Source organism: Monodon monoceros, unplaced genomic scaffold (genome assembly GCF_005190385.1).
Source record: "Monodon monoceros isolate NGI ecotype Baffin Bay Population unplaced genomic scaffold, NGI_Narwhal_1 Super_Scaffold_21, whole genome shotgun sequence".
Classification (NCBI taxonomy): domain Eukaryota; kingdom Metazoa; phylum Chordata; class Mammalia; order Artiodactyla; family Monodontidae; genus Monodon; species Monodon monoceros.
The window spans coordinates 4308961-4320256 of NW_021703778.1; the positions used below are offsets into that span (position 1 = coordinate 4308961).

General features: G+C 44.3%; 1 protein-coding gene across 1 annotated transcript in view; it reads right to left on the reverse strand.

Annotated features, from left to right (window-relative positions):
- Positions 1 to 11139, reverse strand: part of CACNB2 (calcium voltage-gated channel auxiliary subunit beta 2) — a 405711-nt gene extending 394572 nt beyond the window's left edge. The window contains exons 1-2 of the mRNA XM_029236405.1: positions 11026 to 11139; positions 944 to 1036 (exon numbers count right to left, since the gene is read on the reverse strand). Of these exons, the coding sequence (XP_029092238.1) occupies positions 944 to 1036; positions 11026 to 11139 (207 nt within the window). The remainder of the gene's footprint in view (positions 1 to 943; positions 1037 to 11025) is intronic.
- Between the last annotated feature and the right edge of the window lie 157 nt (positions 11140 to 11296).

Consider the following 11296-nt stretch of genomic DNA (forward strand, 5'->3'; position numbering starts at 1 on the left):
CCCCCAGAGCAGTGGGGAAAATGGCTTCCTTCCAGTAGAGAGGAAGCAGCTCTTGCAGCTGCCAGCCATCATCTTGAGGAGCCAGCGCTCACAGACCAGAGATGATTTACGAGCCTGCTAGCCAAAAAGGGGTGGTCCTTCAGCCAGGAAAGCAGGTTCCTCTCTAGCACGCTCCTCCCCCACTCCCTCTCCACCCAGAAGCATCAGATGAAGAGACGGCACACCTACACCTGATGAGACTTTAGCCTCACCTGGAACCTATTATCCTCCGAGATCTGGCTGCCTCTACTCTTCCTCTGGGAATGAAAGTCCTTTCTGTAACCACGGGTGAGAGCGTTTCCATGTCAGGGATCCTGACACTGCCTAGGGGGCAGTTCCAAACTCCTGGGCAGGAATCCACCTTAACTAAGATGAAGCCTCTGTCTCCAAAGCAGTTTCAGTTATGCCTCCAAGATACCATGTGCTCTACTTGACCTTACTAGCCTCGACCGTTTCAAGAGCCAATCTTCTCTTTTACAATTCAAGCCCCAGGTGGGAAGAAGAAAACTCCAGCTGGAGGAAGACCAGTATCCCAACTTTACAGCTGGTGGTACGGATGCCCACTGCCTGTCTCCCTACCCCCACCCCCCGCAAACCCCCCAAGCCTGGAATCATTTCTCCTGGGGTTCATTCATGCTGTTCTGAAGAAATCCTCTGTAATGAAGTTTGCATTTCTCTTTCCCCAACTTGCCAGGAGAGTGTAATTATGACACATACGGTCTCACTTAAAATTTAAATATATTAATTAGGACATTCAACGGCACAACTTTCACTTCAACTAAGAGCAAGTACAATAATACTATATAAATCATAGGGATGACGCTGTAAGACCACCTCTAAAAAAACCAAAAGTGAATTCATTTTCATAGACTTCTCCAAACCATGAATTTAAGAGCACCCTTACCTGGCGAACGAAACTATTTGAGGTAGTGTCAGAAGAAGTGCTCCCATCGGATCCTTTAAATCTGTTTTTCCTTCTGGCTCCTTTTCCATATGACTACAAAAAAGAAGACAAAAAGATAAATGAGATTATTATTAGACTCTCACACAGGAATCTAGACCTAGCTCTAGACAATGTTCTAGATCAACACAAAGAAAGGATTGTCATCATATGGGCATGATTATAAAGTTATTGGTGACCATATGATATCACTTATACGTGGAATCTGAAATATGACACAATGAACTTACCTACGAAACAGAAACAGACTCACAGACATGGAGAACAGACTTGTGGTTGTGGGGGGTGAGAGGGGTGGGGGAGGGATGGAGTGGGAGTTTGGGATTAGCAGAGGCAAACTATTATATGTAGGATGGATCAACAACAAGGTCGTACTGTACAGCACAGGGAACTATATCCAATCTCCTGGGACAAACCATAATGGAAAAGAATATGACAAAGAATGTATATATATATATATATATATATATATGTCTAACTGAGTCACTTTGCTGTAGAGTGGAAATTAACACAACACTGTAATTCAACTATACTTCAATAAAATAAAATTTTTAAAAAGTTATTGGTGGAATCACAAATATTTATTTCAATTCAGTGAGTTGATAGGGAGGAGAGGTTTCTGGAAAAAGCAATTCATAACTGGTGAATTAAAACAATTTATGCTCTCTGTTAGCATATCTGTGGTTAAGAGGCAATGGCCACTAAAGATAAGGCATTAAAAAAAAATAAGCATTTCTGTGCAGGAGGGACTGTGGCAGTTGTACTGAGAGAGGAGAGTAACTCAGATGGTCAGAACCCTTCGGAGAGCATGAAGGCAGTAGGTTCGTGCATAATGAAGTACTGTTCCCAGGGGCGCTCAACAGCCAGTGTTTGCTTCTTTTCATGTCTTAATTTGTAATTCCACAGGTATTCCTATACTGGGGTGGTCCTTGCACATGGTGGCTGAGGAACATTTGACAGTATGAATTATTCTGATTACCTTTACATAGGTAGATAGATAGATGAGATAGTTGAGAGACAGATGACAGACAGATGGATAGATAGATAGATAGATTAGTTGATAGATAGACAGATTGATCTAGATGGAATATGAATGAAGCCCGGTGCCAACTCTTCACATTATTGGATGGATCTAGAGAATGTTTTGAGAGATGTTGAAACAGCTATAGAAGTGGTAGCGAATTATACAAAATTAAAATACTTTGTACACTTTTCTGGCCCATTGTTGTAATGTTTGAATATGAAGTGAAAAGACTGTGGGGTTTTTTTTTATTATTAATAGGAGTAGAAAAGAGTTTTATTTGAGCCAAACCGGGGACTATAGCCTGAAAGACAGCCTCTCAGATAGCTCTGAGGAACTGCTCTGGAAAAGCACGGTTTTCAGCACAGTTTATTTTTTCTTAATTTTATTGAAGTATAGTCGATTTACAACATTGTGTTGGTTTTTGCTGTACAGCAAAGTGACTCAGTTATACATATACATGTTCTTTTTCATATTCTTTTCCATGATGGTTTATCAGAGGATACTGAACATAGTTCCCTGTGCTAGACAGTAGGACCCTATTGTTTATCCCCAAAGCTTGCTTTTTAACCACTTAATTATTTTGCTGAGAAGGTAAAAAATAAATGTTGTGGAATAGTAATAATAAGAAGAAGAAGGTAGCATTTAAGAACAGGATGTTAAGGGTAAGACAATTTGTCTCAGTAACAGGTTAGGGCCAAGCACAAACATCTGCAAATGAACTTGCTTCTTCCAATATACCTACAGCTTACACTGAGAGAAACACGAAGACTGAACTATGCATTCATCTACGGTTAACTCTAGGCGCGGACAAAGTTATGGAGAAAATTACACATTAAAATATAAGTGAAAAATAGCTCAACACCGAGCTTTCCAGATAAATATACACAGGCGGGAATCCTACTATAGCTGACCTTAAAAATGGGGATATTGGGCTTCCCTGGTGGCGCAGTGGTTGAGAGTCCGCCTGCCGATGCAGGGGACGTGGGTTCGTGCCCCGGTCCGGGAAGATCCCACGTGCCGCGGAGCGGCTGCGCCCGTGAGCCATGGCCGCTGAGCCTGCGCGTCCGGAGCCTGTGCTCCGCAACGGCAGAGGCCACAGCAGTGAGAGGCCCGCGTACCGAAAAAAAAAAAAAAAAAAAATGGGGATATTAAGGCTTGCCTCCCAGGGTGGTTTATAGGTATTAAATGAAGGAATGTATTTATAGCATTTAGTATAAGACCTAGCACACGGTAAGGACTCAAAATAATATTTAAAAAAGTGATACCCACATAAGAGTGAGAAGAGTGGAGAAAAACTGGGCTAAAATGTATAACGTGTTTAGAGGGATTAGGCCCACAGAGACTTCATTAGATGATCAGAATTTACAAGTCTGCTTTTTTGAAAAGCACCATGTCCAGGTTTTACAAATGAGACTTTTGTTATATTTTATACATTCATATGGTTTTCATTAAAATGGAAATATTTTATAAACCATAATATACGTAGCACTTAGGCAAGCTGAAATCTCTTACAAACATTTGTGTTGTGAGCAATTTAGATGAATTTGCACTCAGTGAGGGGGTGGTATAATTTTAAAGCAAAAATTTGTCTTAAATATGTTTGTTCTCTTCCAAGTATCGAAGGGATTTATATAATACAAATGTGTTTCCATGGCATTTAATTAACTCCACTTCATAAAAGGAAAGACAATCTAGGCTGGGCTTTCATAATACAAGGTTCTCTTCACGTAACAGCACGTTCTTCTCACTTCTGTAAACATTATTCCGTAAACTGTTGAAAAATAACATTCTTTCAACAATGGTCTTCCTTTTCCAGTTTTTACAGAAAGGTTTAGACAAATGTGTCTTCCAAGGCCTACAACGTTTAAAGTCTGAAAGTTTCCTTAAAATTAAAAGAAACCTTTTTTATTTTATTCCATATGGAAAAATACTTATTACCTTGAAAGCATTTTCAAGGCCTAACATGTTTCCTTGGGGGAAGGTGAGAGCAAATCTGTGTCAAATACACTATGTATCTTCATTCGGAGCATAAATTATTTTTGAGAACGAAGACGAAATATTCTCGCATCCCAATATCCCCGTGTCCTTCCAGCATCATTTGGACATGGATGGAAAAAGCTTCTTTGAAATTCCATCATTATCATTTATTTCGGATTTTCAATGATAAGTATGTTTTTACTATTCAGCTGCTTTGGAGTATCAACTTTTTCATGGCTGCTGACATTGCCCGGCAGGCACTGTGAGAACCACACAATATTTAAGACAGCCAGTCCCAGGGGAGGCTGCAGTTCTCTGCAGAAAAATGAGACACATTTAAAAAGTCACTTTAATTTTTCCAGGCCCCTGGCAACACTGTTCACAAACATGGTTTCAGGTGTACTTAGCTACCAGTGCAATGTGTCTGTCTACATTGGATTATTACAGGTTTCAACCGTACTAACAAACAGAAAAAATGATGGCGTCCTGAATTGCACACAAACTGGTGACAGTTTTGCGAAAAAATACCTTGTTCTTCAATCACTGAGATGCAGGAGGGGTGATTTATCCAAAGTGTTTCTGCTTAACAGTGTTAAAGCAAATTCCTATTCATTATATATATTTATTTAAAACCAAAATAGACACGCTTAATTACACCTCTATTCTATTTACTAATTTCAGCAGTAATTTCTCTCTTATAATCTTTTTTTGAAAAAAATTTAACTGTCAAAAATGACACACCTCAATGACTAGTTACTTTTTATAACAATATCCAGGATCAAGAAGAAGCAAAGTTAAAGCAACTCTTGCAAAGTTAATAGTCCATTTTTATGTACTTTAAAAAAGGCTGGTGAAAATTTATACCGCCATTACCAAATGAAGTTGCCTTTAATTCCAGGCATATTTAAAATTAAGTCCATCTGACTAAAATGACTTGTGTATTAGTGATTCAAAATTCTGGAAAATAAGGACCAGAGTGTTTCATACAAAGGAATTTTTTTAAAAAAAGTGAAGCCCAACCCTCACCCAAATAATAAAAGACAGGAAAGATTAAGTATTCAAATATTTAGTTGCCTAAATGTGGAAAAGAAGTATAGTTTTCTTAATTGGCTACCTCAAATGCAGCTACTTTTACGACTAATGGGGTTTCTAAAAAAATTTTTTAACAACACTAAGTATATAAACATCTGATATACGAAACAATTAATAATTAGAGCCAGAGTTTCAGGAAGTAAAAGGAAGAAGAGACAGGGGGTATGTCCAGAGGGCTAAGTGTACCCCATAATACTCTCCATGATATATGCAGACCCCTACATCCTTATGGAACACAGTCTGAAAAGTCACTGATTCCCACTCAATTGCCTCTTGGTTATATACAGCTTAATTAAAAAAACCAGTGAAGTCACCACAGCAAATAGGAAAAAAGGAAACCATACGTTTGAATTCCTTTACTCCTCCTAAAACATCAGCCAAATTAAGTAAGATTTCAGAAACCAGAAAGAAATTGCCACAAATATATAAATGACTTATTAAAAAGATCTCCATCATTCATCCAGATGTTAATATCAGTTTCATGTGAATGACTGTCTTCTTTGACACTAAATACTTTTCAAATTGGACTGTAATCTTAAAAATCAGCAAATAAATGGTCACACTTCCACAGGTAGTTGAAATCTAATTTCTGTATGACTGAAGTAGACGGTAACAGTTAATTACAGAAGCTGCCAGTTAAGTGGAGACTTCAGCCCAGCCTTGCACACAAAGTTGGCTTGGCGGCCCCTGGGGGCAGCTTTAAAAATGTCACTTCCGTGGTTGATGAATAAGGTGACAGTTCTCCTACCTATGAATTGCTCCCCGTGAGCAAAATGCTGATGCCTGAAATTAATTTCTATCCCTCTTGATCAGCATTCGTTGATACTTATCCCTTCGAACTGCAGACTTTCCTCATTTTAGAGTCGGAAGCGAAGGAAGCCGAAACTAACTGGAGAGGAATGTGGAGAGGAATCAGACATGAAATGTCCTCATCTGTCAACAGTTTAGCGTGAATGAGGCTGTCAGATCTTTCACTAGGGGAGAAGTCACTGAGATTCTTTCCCTAGAAAGAGGGGAATCAAGTTCTCTATATGGATCAGTTTACACAAAAGCAGAAAGGACTCAAGAAGCAGCATAAATAGCGCTCTTTTGGGGGTCTTGCAGGTAGAGAAGGGAGGGGGGACGAGGCCAGGGCGGGAGATGCCCAGGGGCCAAGCTTGCCTTCTTCACAGTCTATACCTCCAGCCAGCTTTGGAAAGAATTCTAAGACAGACCCAGTCACGTAACAGCACATTCTTCTTACTTCTGTAAACATTATTCCGTAAACTGTAAATTTACGGAGTCTGGGTCTCTGGAATGTGTCCATCTGTAGTTCTGTCCTATTATCTTTTCTCTCTTTTCAGTTTAGACCTTATTACCTCTTGTCCAAACTGTTACATCAATCTCCGTAAATTTACGGATACAGACATATCCCCATGGTCAGAGAGCCAAAGAGGGCCACCCCCTACCCACCCCCCTCAGGGTTAACATATTTTGCTCAGCTTCTCTTGAAAGGACCGAGGCTACAGACTGCATAATTCAATGCAATCAGGTAGAGCAACAGGTAAACTAATTCTTCACACAAAAGGAAAGACAAAAAGAATGGGAACATAAAACCACACGGCTAACTCAACCTCCAATCACTCAAATCATCAGATATTATGTCTCGCATTTTAAAACACACTCAGAAATTCTGATGAGCAGGTTTTAAAATTTCTCCCGGGCAGCATCAGAGCAAAATCCCACTGAAGGGGCAAGTGATGGGGGTCAGGAGAAAAGGGGGCAGCAAAACGTAAAGCCCAGTACCCACGTGCATTATGCTGAGAGACCTCAAAGACTGAATTTGACCTGGAAGTGTCTGGCAAAGTTTCTGGAAAGTGGTATTGACCTGGGGGGAAGGGCTGCCGCTCTTTTCAGATAAAGCACCGCCTGGCTCCACGATTCAGGCTGCTGCCAGGAGCAAAGCAAACAGGCCGTCTGCTTACTGCCTGTTCACGTCCAGGTGTGATGGCAGGTGCTGGTTACCATCTCTTTAAGGCCTGAAGTGCTGAGATACGGCTCTCCTTCTCACTCTTTTCCTCCTCTGCTGCCATCCTAGACTCAGCTCCCTTCACCCGGATTTTGCATACACCCAGCCTCCATCCGGACCTGGCTAACTCCCTGGAGAATTCCCAGGGCTGTACTTTAGACTAACGCTGTCCAATAGAAATAGAAGTCACATACATAAGAGGAATTTTGTAGTAGCGCTGTGAAGAGGCAACAGGTCAAATGAACTGGAATAGCGTATCTGACTTAACCTAATGTATCAAAAATATTACCATTGTGACGCACAGTTGATGTAAGAGTACTAATGACATGCAGAATAATATTCTTTGTTTCCTATGAAGTCTCTGAAATCTGTATTGTATATTTTTAGTTTACCTGCATTTTTAGTTGATCTGTAATCTGTGTACTTATTTTACCTGTATTTTTATGTATTTTAAAATGTGTATTTTATATTTATAGCACATCTCAGTTCAGACTAGCCACATTTCGAGTGCTCAGAAACCACATGTGAGTAGTGGCTACCATGGTGGACAGTACAGATTTGGAGCTTTGGAGGGACGGCATTCGGTTAGCACCTCGACTTTGGAGGCAGACTGTGTCCAAGTTTGCACTGAAACTGTTCAACAGGTTACCTAAAAAAGGGATGCAATTTGTTTAGACCTGAACTTTCAGGACTTTGCAGTTAGATTGTCACTCACTTCTCATGTAGGAAATAGATCTATTTTGTTTATGACCGTGTGCTGGGGGGAAGGGGTTGGAGTATATGAGGGTGCCCCCACCCTAGGCAGGATTTTTGACATAAAAAAGAACAACGGGCAGTCTGTGAAGCTCCATCTTTTGCTTTGCTCATATAGGACTCCCAATGTACTCCAGAGGTGAAAGAGAAAGGATTCTTAAAACCCACGATTGCTGAGAGACACTGTTGGCAAATGAAAATTCCATTTCTCAGGAGAATTACTATGACTTGGTGTCACAAAACAGAGAGATGCTCCAGGGACAGCCTTTTTTTCTCAGGCCGTTTTACTGCTGGCCTGGCCTGCCCAGAGACATGGAAGAGGTGCCTTGCCAAGTTTTCACTGCCCTGTGATGTCATGAGTTATTAGATCGCAAATAAACAAGGCAATGTTTCCCCCAAATAATGGCTGTGATATGAACACGATTCAAGGAAAATTGCTTTCATTTTTGGAAGGTAGAGAGAGCAAGGAGATGGACGCTGATGCAGCTGAATATTTATACCTCTTACCCGCTTCTAATATGCATTCCTCCCTCCCTCTCTCATTCCATCACTTGCAATTCCTGTGGCCTGGGTCTCTGGAATGTGTCCATCTGTAGTTCTGTCCTATCTATTATCTTTTCTCTCTTTTCAGTTTAGACCTTATTACCTCTTGTCCAAACTGTTACATCAATCTCCGTTCTGGCAGCTCCACCTCTAAACTCCCAAGACCCCAAAGCACCTTACAGAACACTCCCAGGAGAATCTTCCCCATGAGCTCTTATACTGCGCCTTCCCTGAACCCCTTCCAAGGTTCTCTGTTTTTCAACACATTGCAGGTTCCGAAGCCTCCAAGATGTGGCCTCAAATTGCCACAAACTGTCAGACTTCTGCTTGATTATGCCCAATCTGTACCTGTCCACGCTCTTTCCAAACCAGGGATTACAAACGTATCAGACTTCTAACTGCTGTGACTTGGTGTCCTGAATACCTCCTCACCATCTCTCTGAAAGTCTGTTGAAACCTGGCCCATCCTTCAAATCCCTTCTCAAATGCCGCTTCTTGCATGAAGCCCTTACAGATTACTCCAAATGGAGTACTTGTGTTCTCGGCTCCTTTGCAACCATCTAAGATTCAGTACTTCTCTTAGCGTCCCATGCTGTACGACTGTCATCGCTTTGTCACCCTTGCAGCTACTGGAAAGTACGTTCTTTGAAGGCAGAAAGTGTGTCTTCTCGTATCTGAATCATTTCCGTGTGGCAGCTGCATCACATATACTTGTTGCCTTACGTTTAACTACATAAATCACAAAGTAAATTAGTATCTCTTATCTGAATGCAGTCATGCTTTCTGTCTGCCCTAAGTTTGATCTCCAGGAATTCAGGAACTCTATTTTTATCATAAGAATAAAAACTCAAAACAAACCCCCAAAAAACCCTTGAAGGAAGACCAAAGAGAAAAGCGGGTTTAAAAGTCCTTTCCTCTATCAGTATTCAAGACCTTCATCCTAGAATAACAGAAGTCCCTGAGTACACTTCTCTCTCTCTCACGTAACCTGGTGAGTATCTAGATAAAATCAGGAGTCTAGAACAAACGTGACAGGGGTTGGTAAGAATTCAGGTCCTCTGGCAGAGGCTAGATGGAAATGTAGGTGGTTAGTTACATGCCCCCGCTGGGCTTGTGCAGCCAAACAGCCCGAGGCTGACTAAAATCTAGCTGTTTTACCTCTAGGAAAGAAAGGAATTCCTCTATGAAAGACATGGATTTCTGATGATACAAGTGGTTGCCTTCTACATTTTTCCTCCGTCTCAAATCCAAATGAATGATGTGTTTTAAGTCTGTACTCTTAACTCCCAGTGGTAAAAGGAAGTTCAACAAAGCTCCAAGATCATGCCACCAGAACCAACATTATTAACAGTATCAACATAGCTAAAACAGTCTCTTTCTACCACCTATCAAAACAACAAAGCAGCAAAACACTTTATCATCACTGTGGCCCACTCCTGCCCCCGTAACTACAGTAAAGAAGACGAACACGCTCTCTCGAGCATATACAAACATAAAATATATAAATTATGTATTTAGAAATTTTACATAAACATAAAGCTACATAATCTTCCCACATTTTCCAATCTAGCAAACGGAGGCTTGAAATCAACAAGGCAATATCACTAAGCAAAGAAGACACACTTCTCCAAAAAGTGATGCCTGAAAGGTAACCGTGACCTCTTCACCGCGGCTCGCCAAGCAGCCCACCGTTAGGAGTCTCAAGTCGTTTCCCTGCTAGGATAGAAGTTGAGAGACTCCTTACCGCTGAGAACTGGAGGCGTCTGTAATCCAAACGGTACCTGCCAAAGCCTTCCGTAAAAGCCACCTTATCCGTGCCCAGCGCCTGCAACTGACATCTCCTATTTCACGACGAGCAGAAAACCGTAATCTCCCCAGAAACCGCTAATACTGAAGGTGGTCCCGGAGCTCCCCGAGACGGCTCACATTTCAGGGCCAAGGGAAAAATAAAAACTTTCGCGTCCCCAGCGCGCGCTCTTCGTCAGGGGCCGAGGGGTCCAGGCAAGCCTTGGCCAGGGCCACGAGGGGAGCGGAGCCGGCCGCGCGGCGCAACGCCCAGGTGCCGAGGCGGGTCACGGGGGAGGCAGGGGCGGAGCGTCCCCTCCCACGCCCCCCACTCCCACCCCGGCTCAGAGCCGGTCCGGCGGGGTCGGCGTCGGAGCGGAGCTGCGTTAGCCGAGCCCCTCCCGGCCCCCGCCCCGCACTCACGATCTTGAGCAGGTCCAGTCCGCTCGCCTGGTCCATGGCTCTCCATGTGCCTCTCCCGGGAAGGGGCGACGAGGGCTGGCCGCGGCAGCCTCCGAGGACCCCGAGGTCTCCCCCGCCCCTTCCCTCCCTCGGGCTTCGGGGAAGCCGAGGAAAATGGAAGCCGGAGAAGAGCCCGGGGCGCGGGGGGTGGGGGGGGGGGGGGGGGGACGGGGGGGGGGGGGGGGCAGGGGCGCCGGGGCCCGCGGGGGGGAAGGGGGGGGCCACGCGCGGGGGGAGGAGAAGGCGGCGGAGGGGGAGACCCAGGCCGGAGCGAGCGGCCGGGCGAGGGATCCGGGCAGAGGCGGCGCCGGGAGAGACGGAGCTCGGCGCCCGGGCGGCTCACAAAGAAAGGGGCGGGCGCGGCGATCTCGCTACCTGTGCGGCCGCTCCGAGCGCCCCCGCGGGAGCCGCGTTCTCCGGCAGGTCCATCGGGATCTCTTGCGCCACCGCCGCCGCCGCTGTGGGAGGCGACTTGGACAGGTCGCTCTGGACCATTGGCGAACGGTCGGCCGGGAGCCAGCAGCCGGCCCCCGGCGGCGGGTCCCCTCCTCCGTTCCCCGCCCCCCGCTGCAGGGGCCGCCCGGGGCTCGCGGCGCTCAGGGCGCGGGGCGCGGCCGGGCCAGGTTGCGAGCGAGGCGCGGGGCAGCCGGGC